The sequence below is a fragment of the Echeneis naucrates genome, chromosome 7 (assembly GCF_900963305.1).
Source record: "Echeneis naucrates chromosome 7, fEcheNa1.1, whole genome shotgun sequence".
Taxonomy (NCBI): Eukaryota; Metazoa; Chordata; class Actinopteri; order Carangiformes; family Echeneidae; genus Echeneis; species Echeneis naucrates.
The window spans coordinates 6,061,039-6,078,059 of NC_042517.1; the positions used below are offsets into that span (position 1 = coordinate 6,061,039).

The 17,021-nt window shown below is 40.9% G+C and overlaps 1 protein-coding gene and 1 long non-coding RNA gene across 3 annotated transcripts in view; one reads left to right on the forward strand and one right to left on the reverse strand.

The window, feature by feature from the left end:
- The first annotated feature begins 1,213 nt into the window (after positions 1–1,213).
- dennd2c (DENN/MADD domain containing 2C) overlaps positions 1,214–17,021 on the forward strand; it is a 17,702-nt gene continuing 1,894 nt past the window's right edge. The window contains exons 1-16 of the mRNA XM_029506939.1: positions 1,214–1,434; positions 4,095–5,214; positions 8,097–8,221; positions 9,053–9,135; positions 9,293–9,445; positions 10,343–10,421; positions 10,621–10,665; positions 11,840–12,024; positions 12,274–12,383; positions 13,091–13,160; positions 13,867–13,944; positions 14,326–14,466; positions 15,367–15,515; positions 15,750–15,927; positions 16,193–16,234; positions 16,941–17,021. The exon at positions 16,941–17,021 is cut by the window's right edge and continues 28 nt beyond it. Of these exons, the coding sequence (XP_029362799.1) occupies positions 4,322–5,214; positions 8,097–8,221; positions 9,053–9,135; positions 9,293–9,445; positions 10,343–10,421; positions 10,621–10,665; positions 11,840–12,024; positions 12,274–12,383; positions 13,091–13,160; positions 13,867–13,944; positions 14,326–14,466; positions 15,367–15,515; positions 15,750–15,927; positions 16,193–16,234; positions 16,941–17,021 (2,412 nt within the window). The 5' untranslated portion in view covers positions 1,214–1,434; positions 4,095–4,321. The remainder of the gene's footprint in view (positions 1,435–4,094; positions 5,215–8,096; positions 8,222–9,052; positions 9,136–9,292; positions 9,446–10,342; positions 10,422–10,620; positions 10,666–11,839; positions 12,025–12,273; positions 12,384–13,090; positions 13,161–13,866; positions 13,945–14,325; positions 14,467–15,366; positions 15,516–15,749; positions 15,928–16,192; positions 16,235–16,940) is intronic.
- LOC115046513 (uncharacterized) overlaps positions 13,859–17,021 on the reverse strand; it is a 17,113-nt gene continuing 13,950 nt past the window's right edge. For both annotated transcript variants that reach the window (XR_003840932.1, XR_003840933.1), the window contains exon 5: positions 13,859–14,472. This is a non-coding gene — a long non-coding RNA (uncharacterized LOC115046513). The remainder of the gene's footprint in view (positions 14,473–17,021) is intronic.

Genomic DNA, 17,021 nt, shown 5'->3' on the forward strand with positions numbered 1-17,021 from the left:
TTGAAAACCCTGGAAAGCCAAAGTAGCATTTGTTATATGCTAGCTGGAGCTTGATCCACTGAATGACAATCATGTTTAAAGGGGATCATCAACATCAAGGGTTCGAGACTAAATATTCAGCTACAGTTTAATGGCCCATATGCTGGGTCAGAAATAAATAACCTCTCTATATGCACACCAACACATCACACCTACAGGAGCTTTTCTTACATCCTGATCTGAATCAGATTTTTTTCCCCAGATTTGTCCATCAGACTTGTGGACAGGAGCCTGATTCCTGCCTCCTCGGACCACAGTCCAGTCCACTTACTGATATAACACCAGCCTGCAAAACGAGAGCAATTTTGGGGCTCAACCAAACCCAAACAGCAGGTTTTGAGTCTGCAGAATCTGACCCCGCTCTGTAGGTCACTTGGGTTGGACTGCAGTCAGTGTTGCTCCTGAAGCCAGTCAACTCTTTTACAACAACCAATTTACTTCAGCAGTGTTTGTTAAAGCAGATTGCACGACAAGGTGCTTGGTTTCATACGCCTGTAGCCGTGGGACAGAATGAAACCATCTGAAGGCAATGTTTCATAAACCTCCGGACAGGGCACTGAATGAATGAGAGTGAGCTCCCCATCAGGTTTAATAACTGGTGGGATCGCGCTCATCTCGTTTATGACAGTCTATATTTCCCAGGACACTTGAAGTTCTTGAATGGGGAGGATGAGATTTATTCCCTTCTTCATCACGCTCCACAGAAAGAGCTAGACTGATTACTACATAGCTTGAATCCATATGAAAGATTTTATACTATTTCTACCTGAAAAGCTGAAGATAATTACATACATCTAAGTGTGCTGCTAGGGCTTTCCAATCAAACTAAATAATAGATCAGTTATTGTCCACTACATTCCCTTGATTGATCTGGATCTGGTTACAGATTGGCATTTCTCCAATCCATCCCACTTTAGCTATCCTTTAAAACTTTCAGTGATGCGGCTCCAACCAATCATAACTTTTTATTAAAACGCATTTGATTGATTGGTTAACATAATATGTGTGACTGAGAACATCAAAATGCAGAAAAAACAAAAGCTTATCAGCGGATATTTTTGTTTTGTTTGTTTGTTTTAATTCCGCAGGACTTTGGTGATGGATGACGACGTGCTTTACTTTGGAAGGCTTGAGCGGAAGTGACACACGTCTTTGGCAGATTGACGCTGATTGTCAGGGGCTGAGGAGGGTTCTGCTTTTTCTCCGCTCAATGGCCACTTTCTTTGTTGGCGTGCGTCGTTTTGCGGAGAAGCAAACGCTCTTCGCTGGCTTAGAGAGCCTGTTTTCCAGAAGTTATCGATAACTTTGACTCACGGGCCGAGTCGCGGTTATCTGCGTGTGTTTGTCCATTTACTGCGGAGGAAAATGAGGAGATGGCATCTTAAGCTCGGACGGGTAAGTGAGGACTAACTTTCCCGTGTGCAGCTGTCAGTGAGCTGTTTATACGCTTTTCCACTCAGCATGTTCACACACTGAACGCCAGCTGAAAGAGACCGGCTGTTATTCCTTATTATTATTATTATTATTATTATTTTCATTACATTCACTAATCTGAAGTTGTTGCTCGACTTCATTATTCCAGTTTAGGAAAACCTAATTTAAAACATGACTTAAAAAAAAAGCTGAGAAATGTACTGATATTGTCGCGTCGTCTGTCTCCGATAATTCAGGATTCGTCCCATAAATAAAAATGTTTGCACTTAGACCCTCAGGACCTTTTTACGGTTCCTGTAGCCAGCTGTTCTCTGTCCTCCAATAACTTCCTCCCTGATTGTTGGAAGTCAGCAGAATAAACCAGGTAGCTTCGCCCTTTTTTTTTTTTTTTTTTGTTTGGCCCCTTTACAAGTTAGTTGTCATACTAGTCACAGATATTCAGTTATGTAAGCTCAGAAATGGGAATGTGTTTTTTTTTTTTTTGTTTTTTTTTTTACACAGAGACAGCTGCATGGAGTTAGACAGAGGACACTTAAAAAAAAAAAACCTTCCACTCCTTCATTATCTGTGCTTTATTACAGCCTCAGCCATAATACCAGGAATGAAGATATGTAAGGCCATTCGACCTCAGTGCTGAGACACGGAAAATGATCTGCAGGTGTCGTAAAGTCTGCGGGTTTATTCATAACTACAGACGGACAATTAATATTACACAATATTACAAGTACAGCTATTATATCTGAAAGAACCTGAGGTGTGTGATTCCACAAACCCACTCATCAAAAAAACGCTTTGACTTGTATTCACTTTTTTTCTGAAGTTCATAATATCCATCAGCATGCAATGAATCAAAAGGATGTTGCGTGTTATTTTTAGGTGGTATGTCACTCATTCACTGGAACTGGTCATATTAATGCCCATTCTTCTTTTATCATGGCTTTAACTGTCTGTGTTGATGGTAAACCATAGTCATGCAGTGCCTCACCCACGACATGTTAGGTCATGCTTTCCTCCTTTTGTGAGCCTCTTGTGGTAGTTTTGATGGTGCAATTAGGTTTAATTTAGCTGCCAGGTGGGATATGTGAGCATTAAGGATCCCCTGACTGGCTTCTACTCTATGGGTGAGTCACTGAGTTTCACTATAAAATTAATTGATACTTTTCTCCAGAGTTGACAACCATATAAACAACAACGGAGTTCATTTTTGACTCACCCTCTGACTTTGTTACTGGTTATCCCACGTCATAGTTTGCTTCACTGTCAGAAAGAAAGGATTTCAATTGCATACCACAGGAAAGGGGGAGCTGGCGGTTTTATGAGTTTGCTAATGCCACTGTAACTAGCCAGTATATTTTTGAATTTACAGTACATCCAGGGCTCATTACCATAACATGGACGGAGTGTAGTTCATCTAAAGATAGCTCAAATCAGTGGTTTCAGATGGCTGCAAATATCCCTGCACAATAATTATGGACAGTCTGCTGATCCTTCTTCCTGCACTTCAGGAAACGCAACTCATGCCTTCCTGTACAACATACCACACACAGCCAAGAAATGCAAGTGGGTCAGTTTGGGACTCTCATTGTCATTGTGTGGTCTGGCAATGATTGAGCAGCATTCCAGGACACACATACTTTTAATTTAGGTCTTTTCACTTGCAAAACTGACTGACCGACTGTCTCTAGTTAAATATGCCCCCCCCCCCCCACTTATACAGCTCTGTAGGAATGCAGCTCATAGAGTTATTATCATGAACTGTGCAGTGGAATTTTACCATGTCTCCCCTTCTCCAGATTTTTCTCAGCCTCAGTCCTAATGTGCAACGTGTCCAAATGGTTTGGTTCCAGCAACCCAGGAGTTGTTGCACAAAAGTGTACAGTTGCTACATTGATGTGGGCTCAGTGAATATGAACTGAGATCGATGCCACTGCAGAACTTCATGGTAACGCTGTCTTTAAAATGCACAGAGGATATAGTCCAAACTATAACATAGGACAGGGGCCTGTCTATGCTTATGTGTTTGTACTTTGTCTTGGATAAAATGTTGAACCATCCTAGAAACTTTAATTCCACTGTGCAGATAGGTGTGGCTATTCTTTCAACTTACTGTGACTGGTTGTTTTGTGTGTTCTGATTTTTTTTTTTTTTTCTTGCCTCTAAACATCTTTTGCATCATTTAAAATGTGCCTTCTTCCATGAGATCTGAATGACAGCTTTTCATGAACATTGAGTTAGATTGAACACATTTTTGTGTCTCTGGCATTTTGTATATGGCCGGTTCTGTAGCTGAGGACAACAACTACAGAGAAAACTGTATTCCCCTGCTAATGGAGTAGGTTTCGATGGCTCAAGACACAGAGCTGCAGAATCCTGAACAAACCTTCTTCCAGCTTCTCTTTCTCCTTTGTTTTATTCTGGATTTATTTTTGGAACCAGACCCTGACAGGCGCCTGTTCTTCCTGACCTCTTTGTTCATGCCTCGAAGATGTGTGATATTTCAAAAGTAACTGCGTTATCGTCTATGACCTCAGTGTCCCTTTGACCCAGCAGCGTGCTGTCTGGACTTGTTTCGAAGTGCAAAATGTTTGACGAGTAGTCTTTGTGTCTTGACTTCTTTTTAGGTTTTTGGCAAAAGCAGACGAGTAGGAAATGAAATTCTACTAACAGAAGAAGACGCAAAAAGAGACCTCCAACTTCTAATGTTATGACACTCCTTTTTCTGCTGATTAAGAAACTGTCTTAATTAATACAACGCCGTGGGAATTTTGCAATTGGTCGCTGAATGGAAAGGCCTTATGCTTTCACCTATGGATAAGTGAGGGTGAGCTGACACTTGCCCCCTCTCAACATGCTGGCCCTGAGGCTAGAGCAGGGCAAGCGAGGGGGTGGTGAGGTTGATGGCCTGCAGAAAGAGGCCACCGTGGGATGGCACGGCCGCCAGTCGGGGAGGCCTCCTTCTCACGAGCAGGGCGTCAACATCAGGGAGAAGATCTCACAGTGGGAGGGTCGCAATCAGCAGGGCAGCAGCCCAGATGCCAGGTTGAAAGCGCAGACCCCGACTGTATACCGAACTTTGTCTGGGGATCTCCTGGGCAATGGATGTTCCAATGAGGGCTTAAGACGGGGGCTTCACGAAAAAGCAAACCTCTCAAAAACTAAGAACTTGGGCTTGGATTTTCGAGAATCGCCAGCAGCTTTTGGTGTGGTTGGTAGGAAGTCAGAACTGCAGAAATGTTCTACCGAATTTTCAACCACATCCCCAGGAAAAAAACATGCAGCACAAATATCTGTCTCTCCAAAAGTGGAGGGCAACGCCGGTGACTCTGCGGGCAAACAGAGCTTCACCACCAATGGGGACCAAACAACTGATAGCACCTTGGATGTTAAAGTAATTTCTAAACCTCTACCTCTGTCCACTGTCGACCAAGAAGACAACATGCCTGCTGGGAACTTCTATACTTCACGGGGATTCTGGCGAAAGCTTGAGGGAGACAGGCTGCTGTGGGAGAAAGGCAGGGAGTCTTCAGGTGAAGCTGAGCCTCCCCCGAAACCTCAGCGGACATTCCAGTATCGGGCCACCAACAACAACAACAACTTGGGGCACATAGAGCGATGGAATAGAAGATTTCCACATAACCACTCAAACCTGGGTAGTAGAAGGGTAACCAACCCACCCAGTTTCCCACCTCCTCCTTGTCCGGTTGCAAAGACAGATGGGCTGTCAAGGCATAAAAAGAACAGGTGAGTCAACCCACTAAGAACACGTGACTCTCATATTTGTTTTGGCCAAAAATAGGCTAGTAAAAGTTGATTTAACAATTCAGATTTTACTATGGGTTTGACTAGCTTCTGCGGACATGTAAAAATATGCATTGTGACTATTCTTTTATTTGGGCAAAGACTAAAAACCTCTGTCTTCTTCACTGAGTGTCAGCAGTGTTTTTAGGGCAGTTTAAGGAAGGTTGCTGTCAGTCTAATTGCTGGCTGGGGTCCATGTGTGATGTCACATGGCATCTGGCAGGGCTGTTCTCTATTGTTCGGATGTGGCCTAGTTCCTCACATCATCGACAGACACGCACACATGCTGGGATATTCACACGCAGCTAAACAAAACAAGACATAGCCGTTAAACCTATGTAGAGGGTCAAGTTAGGAGTAGGTGCCAACGTAGGCTTCCATAGCGGTAACGTATTTGTGTATACGTAAGTAAAGATCAATAAATAACTTCAAATCAAACTTAAAAAAAAAACAAAAAACATGCTGCTGCATAGTGTGTTTAACTAAAGGACTGAAAAGTACAACCCAGGAGATATATCTGTACACTTAGATTTTTAAAGCAGCTTCTTTTAAATAAAGTAATTTCACACTCTTTCAAAGAAATAGTTGAATTCATGAGCAGGAAAATGTATCTCCCTCCTAGGACGCTTTCCAGCTCCAGCTTACTTGGTGTTGTATGACCTGAAACTTATCATGCCAGAGTTTTAGATGGACATTGTTACTTACTTACTAGATATTGTACATTTGGCATCAAATCAGCCTGAGAACATCTTTGGTTGATTTAAAAAATAAATAAATAAATAAATAAATCTGTCATTTAATCACAGAGGTAAATCGTCACTGTTGCCACATTTGACCCAACCAGAGCATTAAACATATCCAGTTGCCATTACCTCAATTTTTTTTTTTATTTAGGAAAGGGCTTGCAAGTGTGTACACAGTGTGGCTGTTTTACGAAGGAAATATATCCAAAACTAACGTAGTCTTATTCGTCTTAGTTTCAGATTTTAGTGAAGCCGCTGTAAGTTTTGCTGTTGAATTATGCATGAGGTTGTTGCTGCCATTTGATCTACCCTCATTCGTATAAATGTGATGAACAAACTAATTGATACACGTGTGTGTTCCACACCACTGGCCCCAAATTGACTAAAGTTGAATCAAAACATCTCATTTCACTGAACATTATGGCCTTCACAAAGGTTATAGTTTGTGGTAGAATTGTTTTATTTAGGTTTACTTTATCAAACAACCACTGAGTGTTCGTGTACACACAGACATCCAGACATATAACAATTTTTTTTTTTTTTTTTTTTGGAAGTGAAAAGAAGTAAATATAATTCCTGCAAACATTAAGTAACTTTTTTTATTCTATGAAAAATAGAATAAAACAAAACTGTAACTCCTCCTAAGGTTCGGGTGCTGTTCTACTTGTACAACACAAGACTTTATCAACTCAGCAGGTCAAGAATTGTCATTAAGACTTGTCAGTTGATGACATTTCCAGAGCTGATAAATTCTCTGACATTCAAACACTCAACAACCAGCTCTAAATGACTGATGCCTACAAAACAGAAGAGGCTATAAAAGAGACTGCAGTCTCCACCATCTGAAATGTCCTTTACGAACGGCAACTAAGGAAGTCAAGACAAAATCAGCAAGGACAAAAAAACACTGCACATCTACTCAGCAGGAATGCAAAGCATAATACCATTGTGTTTGCAAAAGACCTGCAGGAGGGTTAAGCTAAAGTTAATGTGTGTTTGCTGCAGGGGGCTGCAGGGGGATAGTTTTATTGACAGAAATGGCAAAACCAAAAGCTTGGGTAGAATAATAAAAACCCATGGTTATATAAGTCTCCACTGTGACAGAATAATGTATACGTCACAGTTTAAAACAGTTAAATGACCTGAAATGGCATTTCATGTTTTTGTTGGGCATCACTTTTGACTCACTTTATGTCGAGCCGAGCCTTTTCAAGTGCCCCTTAGGTTTCAATGGCACTACTCAGAGGTGAGGAGTAGCTGGTTTATTCGAATGTAGCCTGACATTTTAGTAAGAGTAAACTGCTGAGATGGTACAAAAAGTGGCACAATTTATACCAGGATGCCCGAAAGAGTTTTTACATGTCCAATTAAATGGATAGTCATGTAACTGGGCCCAACACTGTGCTTAATGATCATGGCTTAAAAGCACCTGATTCAAGGGAATGCTCTGAAATGAAGTGGAAACTTGATGGCCCATTATCCTGTAATGGCCTTGTGTGGCCACGGCGGCTTAGCTAAAGCTTCTTGCCTTAGGTCACTTCATTGTAATTGTGCTCTGAAATGCTGTAAAAAGAGGCCTTAACATCGTGGTCACCTCGTCATGTCTACATGCAGTTAGGAGAGAAAACTAGAGCCTTTAGCTGTTGTTTATTCTAGTGCATTATGAAATACTTCCATGGAGGTAGATATTACAAACACACACTAAACGTGACTAGTGTAACATACATTTAAATACCTGAGAGAGAGAGAGAAAAAAAAAATCCTGAAGCTTTCACTATAAACCCATTAATGAATGATGTGCAAGAGGGTAGGGGAGCTTCATATTAACTGTTTCACTCAGGAGGTGATGATACTGATATCTTGACCTACTGACATTTCTGTCTAAATGATGTCACACTTTTTCTCATTGTTTGCTTTTTTTTTTTTTTTTAACAGTTTCAGTACCATATCCTTATTCATTTCTTTTTACAACAGTTTACCACATTGCCTTGTTGTGCTTAATGTCAGTGTAAGAAATGTAATAGTGGACAGAGTCGCCAGGCTCCTCTGCCTTCTTCAGCTTCCCTTCCTTCTCCACCACAGGAAGTCCTTTGAGTATGAGGATGCAGCTCATCTGACAGTGAAGGAAGTGTCACTGGGAGGCGAGACGAGCCACCCGGGCCTTTGCCATGCCTATTCTGATGACAATATTTACGAGGACATTGTCTGTAAGTTGAGCTCCATGTGTTATATACACTGAAAAAGACAATACTAATAATAATGTAAAAAGACAATTGCTATGAAAAACAAATACAGAAATAAACATATAAAATACATTAACTTAGACTCAGCTAATGTCATACGTTGAGTGTATTTTATTGCACAGTTGCTGTTTCATTTTTTGTAAATCAACAATGGCATAGGGTGACCCATGGCATTCTGTCACTGTGTTTTTTAGGTTATTGTTGCTTAAAATTACACAGCAGGGTTGGGGTATATATGCAGTACATTGCAGGTTTTTAAAAATGTTTTTGTTGTTGGCTGCAAGTGTGTTAATGGGGATTTAGATTTAGCCCCAGTAGGCTACTACTTCTCAGTTAAACCAATTCACAGCCGTGTTTAAATTCTTAAAAGGAATATGCAGGTGTTGGATTTAGCATGTAGCCTCTTCTTTACAGCTTGAGGAGACATGTCGAATACTCTCCAGAAAAGTGTGACGGACTCTACATTGAGCATTACAGTTAACTAAACTTCGATGGCATACTGATACTGAAGGGTTTATATGAATTTGACACTGAGTGGTGATGTTATGCAATTTCTGAGTTTAAAAATGGTCACCAAGAGAAAAATATTGAGATCATTCAAATTTTATAACAAACCCAGAAAGGATTAAATAACACTGGAATAAACTGCAAAGTCATAATTTTTCATCTCCGGTCATTTAGATCACACCAGGAAAGCAAACGTTTAAGGTTGTGGTGATAATTCTCACTGTGTAGATCCTGTTAAACCTCCAGGCCTCATGTTTAATCTTTCCATATCGCTCTGTCTTCACTCAGGTGAAGAGACTAGAGATAACCCCTATGAGGATGTCAAGCTATCTCCCATGTGTCTGCCTATTGCAAGGTCTCAAGTCCAAAAGGTAATGGAAGATATTTTTATCCGCCATGTATGGATGTATCAGAGGATCCATGCCTTCCCTAAAGTTCCAAGGAAGGAAGAAGGAAGTATTTTACGGTAGTTTTTGGAACTTTGTAATTATCTAAAATCAAGCAATAACGGCAGCTTTTGTCTTCCAGTTGTCTCCTAAACGCCAAACAGTGCAAGGTTACTCTGGAAAAGTGGATAAGAAGGCGTTTCCACTTTCAGCAACTTCCAAATCCACCACCTTTGCACAAACTCCAGCTGCATCCCGGCAGACAACCACTCAGAAAACCCGGAGGGCACCTCAGGTAGACTATTCGATTTTGTAATCTTTTTCTGGAAACCATTGTATCGAAATGAAATGGTAGAGTGACATGCTTTTTGTTATTGTTGTTGTGGCTGAATCATGTGTTATGTTGGAAAAAATGAAGGGGCGGTAACTTACTGAGCAGGAAGAAGAGGACGTAGAAAGAAATAGATAAAGGTTAGCGGCATGACTGTTCAGAAAGAACACATGAAATTAAACATACAACTCATGGCAGTGGAAAGTGCTTTGGCAGGGAGGAACTGCAGCAAAAAGGTACAGTAATAAAACAGACTAACTGACATTTATCTATAAAGCTTGATGAGTTTCAAGGAATTGCATCCTTATGACATTTGCCTGAGAGCTTGACAAATACCAATCAAGTTTAGTTTTTGGTAGCATTTTAACCGCAAATCTTTCCTGCTGTGTTTATTTACCATTGCTGTATTTCATTTCTAAATTGCAATTAGTTGAGAATATAGTCAGCCAGCTGTCCTTAGACTTTTGGTGATCACACAATTTCATGACAGGAAAACAACACCATGCAATGGGCAAAGACATATTACCTCATTATGTTTTTCACTTTAACACCATTACTATCATCTAAAGAGAGGTATTTTAGTTTCTTCTTCTTTAGTTTTCCTCTTTCACCAGTAGCGCTCTGTGTCCTCATCAAGATAAGTTTGAGCTTCCTGTGTGCGCCTGTTTCTGTCTTGTATCACATATTCAGCTGGGTTCTTTCAGGGAATTAAGAGAAGAATGCAGGAATGTGAGGGTAATAAAAAGTTGAAAATGTATAATATAATTATGTACTTAGAGGCTATATCAGGATTCCCTGTAATCATGATTCTACAACGGCTGTGAAATTATGGGACTGAAAAATGCCTGTTTTACAACACAGTACGTCACCAAGATTGAGACGATCTTTGACGACAAGCGAGGGAGAAAGAGAGCGAAGAATCAGGGAGTCTCACTACGAGGTATACACACAATTAGAATAAGTTGGGCTTCTTGGTGGAAATACCCAGGTTTTGATGGTACACACAGGGGCAGCTCCACCAGGCAAAGCCATTGATTATGAAACAAAGGATAACTGTCTGCAACTGATTATGACTTCCTAAGTCTGTTCAATTCTTCTGTTTCTCCCTAATTCATCTCTCCTCGAATTCATATCGACAGAGGAGACCAGCGGGACAGAGAGCGACCCAGAGGACAACAGCAAAGGTGAAGTCTGAAGTTTGATTTATTTCTTTATTCCATTTAACATGACATTTAGGTTACGTTAGGCTCTCTGTTTCAGGTGTTCTTATGTGAAGAAATTAAAACTGGTTATATCTGTCAGCATTTGCTTACAACATCTCTCCGTATGATCAAAGATGTGGCAAAAAAAAAAAAAAAAAATCAATAAACAAAAGAAAATACATATCTGAACAAATGGGCAAAATTTATATCTTTTTTTACTTTGGTTGATACAATGTAATTCCAAAATGGATATGATCGTTATAAAAGTCATAGAAAAAGCTGATTACCTTATTCCTGTCTAAGCAGATTGTGACAAAAGCTTGATAATCAATATGAAAAGTGTTCAGAGAGAGAGAGAGCAACAATAAAAACACGTGGGCTGGTGATGTTTTTTTAGGGACAGACTTCTGCCATGCTTCATCTTCAGACTCTCAGATTATTCTCTGGAGCTGAAGTGCTTCAGATGGTGGACAGATTTGATGTGTTCCTGCTGTTAGTCTGCTCTTTTGCAGCGAATTGAAACCTGAAGTTTATCTGACCTTCCTCACCTCTGAATTAGTTTTTCCTCTTTTATCAACTATTCCATCTGCTTCAGTATGATTTGTGAAAATTCAGTCACATTGCTATTGTGCTTAGAGGTGAACACTTAACTCATCGAAGCCTACTACTGCTGAGCGCTGACTGTGCGCCTGTGCTGGCGTTGTGACGCGCCAACATTTTGCCCTTTTTGCTCAGTTTGAATGCACCGAACTGACAGCAGCGTGCTGTAATAAAACCATATTTATATTGATACTGAATTATTATCCAGCGCTATATATATAAAATAATGTCTAATTAAATAAAAAAACTGTATGCAAGATGAACATACAGAGTAATGTTGAAAGGAAAAAAACAGTACTTGACTGACCAGTATCACTATCTCCCAAACTCCCTTAACAGTCAAAGTCAAATCAACCAAACAACTTTCTGTCTGTTAGAGTAAAATCAGAGTAGTGGGACCTAACTATTAGACCGTTAAATAATGCCGCCATTCTGAGATTAGCCATGACTGTTCTTTCAGATGCTAAGATATTTGAAATGCTTTATATGGCTCCTCTCTGCCGGATTGTCCCAGGACAGGCATTACCATATAACTTCGCTGTGTGTTGTCCTCCAGGCTCGAGGAGATCAGTTTACATCCAATCTACATTGAAACACCGGCCAGGCTACCGCACCCTTGAAAGAGACCTGATCCAGCTGCAGCAGCGACAGCTTTTTCAGATGTTTGTGGTGGTGTCGCTGAGAAAGGGCCTCCCGGGAAACACCTACTCGCCTGAAATTACACAACAGTTCCCCAAAATGGTCAGAGGGAGACTCTGCATTCCCGCACACAAGCCCAGAGCTATTTACAACACACAGAGCATATATGAATGGATTTAAACATGGAAACAGTTTTGTCTTAGATACTTACTATCTCCATTAAAACCTGCATTAGCCAGTTTTAATTTGTTGAACTTTATTTAACTGTATGTATGCCTGATTTTCGGAAATGTCCCTGTGGAAGTTATTGGATTAATGCTGCTGTATTAAACCAGAATCCTCCTGTTTCAGTTTGAGAAGTCATCCTGGCTCTGCAGAGAAGCAGAGGATCAGCTGAAGGTCATTCCCAAGTTCTGTTTCCCTGACTCACAGGACTGGAAACCCTCTGCTCATATGCCAAGGTCACATTCAAAGTTTTATTAGCATGCTAGTTTTATTCTCCTTCACAGAGGCTGTAGCAGCGGTGTAATGGAACATGAAACCATTTTCCCTTTTTCATCTATTTCTTTTATGTCTACCTCCTTTGTTGTGATTGCGCCTTTGAGATGTTTTAATTTTTTCTTGTACAGTATTTAGACTCAGTGCTAGCACCATAATTATCAGTTGTGTTATGTTTAATACCCCCAATTCCTGCTTTCCCATTTATCCTCAGCTGCCAGCTGTTACTCATAAATTGCTGCTGCAACAGCCCAAATTCCCCACAGGGATGATTAAAGCTTCATCTGGTCTAATTAAATCTTTGAGTATGTTGGGACATTGGGCATTCTCTCCTTTTATTTTTTTTCTACTCGATATGGTTCATTGTTGTAATGTGGGTTGTGAGCTCAAATATAGATTGCTTCTCTGCCTTAGAGACAACATTAATTGTGTGTGTGCTCGTGGCACTACTGTCTGTTTACCCTCTTTCTGTATGCTACTTTTTACTTTACTTTTTATATCTGCCAAGATCCAACACCATTATTTTTTTATGTCTTTCCTAAAGTAAATGTTTCAATCTGTAAAAGTTACATGTCTGTCCTCAGAAACAGGAAAGCACAAATTAACTGATCTAAATGTTGGAATTTATCTTTAAATGTTGCATCACTCCTCGTGATCTTGTGCTCTGCAGCGAGACCTTCTCCTTTGTCCTAACCGGAGAAGACGGTAGCCGCTGGTTTTGTTACTGCCGTAAGATCTTGGTGAGTGCTGATATGCTAATATTTGCATCTGAGTGAATGAGTCAGGCATCTTGTGTGCATCTGCATGTTTGTGTCTGCGATGACATGGCAGCTCGCCAGGTTGCTTACTCAACATCTCTGAGGAGATCAGAACATGTGAATCACAGACTACATCACTTCCAAATCAATTGGCAGAGAGTGAGGAGCATTGAATCATTTTCCCCATTTCCCCGTTGTTTTATAGCAGAACCCTTACAAGAACAAATACACTTTTTGAGGTTGAACCTATGAATTATATCTGTGTTTTATTTAAGTTTTTTAGGAACACGCTGGTTGTCGTATTTGGCAGTCCTGTAAGCCAGTTTATTGGCTGTATTCATTCTGTCCTTAGTGTAGATGGGGCAAGGGCAAACCTAATACTAAGAGTTTTATGTTTTATTTTTTTTAGTAGATAAACTCACAGCTGCCGTCATAAACATAGATTGACCTCAGAATTTAGACAGTCATTTTTTTCTGTCAGCCTTTAAAGCTGTCATTTAAAACACACCATAAAGGAGAAATAATGTCTTTGTATACACGTCTGATACCACCATCCTTTTCACATGAATGGAAATTAGGCCACTGTATGTTTATACATGATGTATTTTATTTCTCAGGTTTTATCCTTTAATCCTTTATATGTTGTTACCTGCTTTAACACATGTGAACCTGTATGTTTGTGTTCAAGCCCAGTGGAAAGGGGAAGCGGCTTCCTGAGGTGCACTGTATTGTCAGTAAGCTGGGCTGTTTTGACCTGTTTGCAAAGGTAAAATAATAATCCTGTACAACCGTCTATAGGGAGATGAGAGGGGATGGGCTTGGAAAAGTTCAATCCACTAATCCACCTAGAAGTATGTGAAAATGATATGCTTGTAGCAGCTTGCATGTATAAGGATGGAACAAGAATACAGTAGAGAATAATCACAATAAATACAGTTATTGGGTGTGTCTTGGAAAAAGAAAAAGAAGTATGCATTGTATGTCACACCAATTTACTGGTTGGCTAAGTGAACTACAAATAGTACAAATAGTAATCGTCAATAAAACTTGGAGACAGCGATAGGTGTACAGCTGCTCATTGCTTAAGCTCCAATCAGCATTAGTTCCTGCAGGACTTACTGTGATTTGTTTTGCTCTGTCTGTGCAGATTCTGGAGGAGGTGGAGAGGCGCAGGGAGATTTCCCCAGCACTTGTTTACCCTTTTATGCGTAGTGTGATGGAGGCCCCATTTCCAGCCCCAGGACGCACAGTCACAGTCAAAAGCTTCCTCCCTGGCTCTGGGAATGAGGTAACCCTGAAACCAAAAGAGGAAATGTTAATTTGTAGTTTTGTTCCTCCTAAACACTCCTCTCTGCAGACTTAGTGACTCAGGAGGTTTTATATATAAACAGTCATGGCCCAAAATATTGGCAACCATACACTTCCATCAGATAATGGACCTCTTCTCCCAGAAGAGCACTACAGTTACAAATGGTTTGGCATTCATGTTTATTTCTTTTGTTTGCATTAACTGGGCTGGAGCTTTAGAATGGATAAGTGAAATGAATCCCTTCCTGTAACCACAAATGTGTTTCTCACAACTCCCTCCTGGGGTTTTGGTCAGCTCTTCTTTTGCAAACTGCTCCTGTCTTTTGGATTTGAATGGTGAATTATCCACAGCTGTTCTGTGCCACTTCAGGACCCTCCAGTGTTTTGTCTTAAACCATTTCTGTGCTTTTTGAACTATGTTTTGGGTCATCGTTCTGCTGCAAGACCCAGCTTTGGAAGCTTGGTGCTACGTTACGCCCCAGATTTCTCTGATTCTATTCTTTTTTTGTACGTTCATTCAGTACAAACAAATAAACGTGAATGTCAAGGCATCTCCAAGTCATCTGAAGTGTAGCAGTGACAATATTTTCGGCAATGACAATATATAAGGTATTTTATACCAGTTAACTGTAATCAAGCTAGTCATTGCTGTTTACACACTCAAAATACGTTTAGTGATCACACTTCCCATAAAAACTCAGAGGGTGTGCTCTGAAATCAAATTACTTCCCTCTGTTTCATCACTTAGTCAGCTCTCAGGATTTCAAATTATATCTGTGTTTCTGTGCTTTGCTGTCTTCAGTCACATTTATATGGCTGTATCTTAAGACTGTAGCAGTGGCTGTACACTGAGAAGTCTGAGCTCTTGTTGCTTTGCCAGGTGCTCACTTTATGTCGACCAGTGGACTCCAGATTAGAACACGTGGACTTCGACAGTCTGTTGCAGTGTCTCAGTGTCAAGAAGCTCCTCCAGGTGTTTGCCTCCCTCCTGCTTGAGAGGAGAGTCATTTTCATTGCCGACAAACTCAGGTACTGGTTAAGTAAAAAAAACACACGGCTCTTCAGAACCACTGAGACTTTGGTATTCATGAGAATGTTACAGCTATTTAGGCAGGGAAAAAAAAAAAATTGATCGATTGGCCACAGTGAAAATGTAATGAAGAAAAATAACAAGTAGTGTGCCAAGTGTTTTCATGAAGCTATGCCTGTTGTCTGTGTCACATGATCACAGTGAGAGCTGAATGGTGTTTTTCTCCGCTGCAGTGTGTTGTCTCGGTGTGGCCATGCAGCACTGGCGCTGCTGTATCCATTCACCTGGCAGCACACTTTTGTCCCTGTGCTACCAGCCAGTATGCTGGATATCAGCTGCTCCCCAACACCATTCCTCATTGGGGTGCTGGCACCATGCCTGCCCCAACTGCTTGAGCTGCCCATCGAGGAGGTTTGTCACAATTGGAGCTGACATGTTTTAAAATCCTAGTCTGACATGATGCTTCAGCTGTCTGTGCTGATTTTAGTGCCGTGCATTCACTACATATTGTGAAAGAATGGAGACGCGCTGAGAGCCCTCCCAGCAGCGCACACATCAGCTTCCACTGTATGAAACACCCTGAACCTGTTGTAGCTCAGGATCACCTCACTTATTACGAAATGGTGAACCTGCGCTCCCAGTAACTGTCATTCTTTCCTTTCTGCTGTCCTCACAGGTGCTCATAGTGGATCTGTGCACAGACAAGTTTGTCATTCAGGTGAGTACACATTGCAGTGGGAACGATGGGTGTGGCCACAGTGGGAAAATGGCTTTGCCTACACATGTTTGAACAAGTGTTAAGATGGTGACAGATGAAACTAGTTGGTGCATGCAAGTGCCACTTGCATGCACCACCCTATCTATTCTATTCAAAATAGAATAGATAGGGTGCAAATCTAGAGCAGCCATATAATGTTCTGGGGCTGATTCAGGGCTGCAGGTTTGTCAGTACAGATAACAGAAGTTGCTCTTCATTAAGGGGGGGGGGGGGGGGGGGGGGTGCTTTAGTCTGTCTTAATTTGACTGGTTTCCTGCACAATGTAGCAGAGATGACATAGTGACATACGTGGTGTGGTCTTCAGTATTGCCGTCTCATTTTGGGCAGAACAATTCAAATGTAGTACCCAAATCCTTTTTTTTTTTTCTCTTCTCTTTTGGTAATGTGTCACTTTATAGCATAGAACAAACTATTCTGGTGTTACACAGACACGTCGCCCTTAAAAAAAAAAAAAAAAAAAAGTATTCTGTAGAATAAGAATAAGTCAGAACCCAAAACCTTTTGCAAAAGTGTGTGTGAGAGTGTAAAAATGATGGCATTTTTCAAGGCAGACCCTGTGCAATTTTTCTGGTGCGGCAGAGTGAGAGTGAAACAGATTAGTTTTATGTGAGCGACTGCTGTTGACCTTTGCTCTGTTTTGGAACAGCTTGGTGACGAAGACTGCATCCTGCCCAGCAAACTGCAGGCAGCACTGCAGCAGGTCCTGGAGGAGAGGGAAGATATCCTG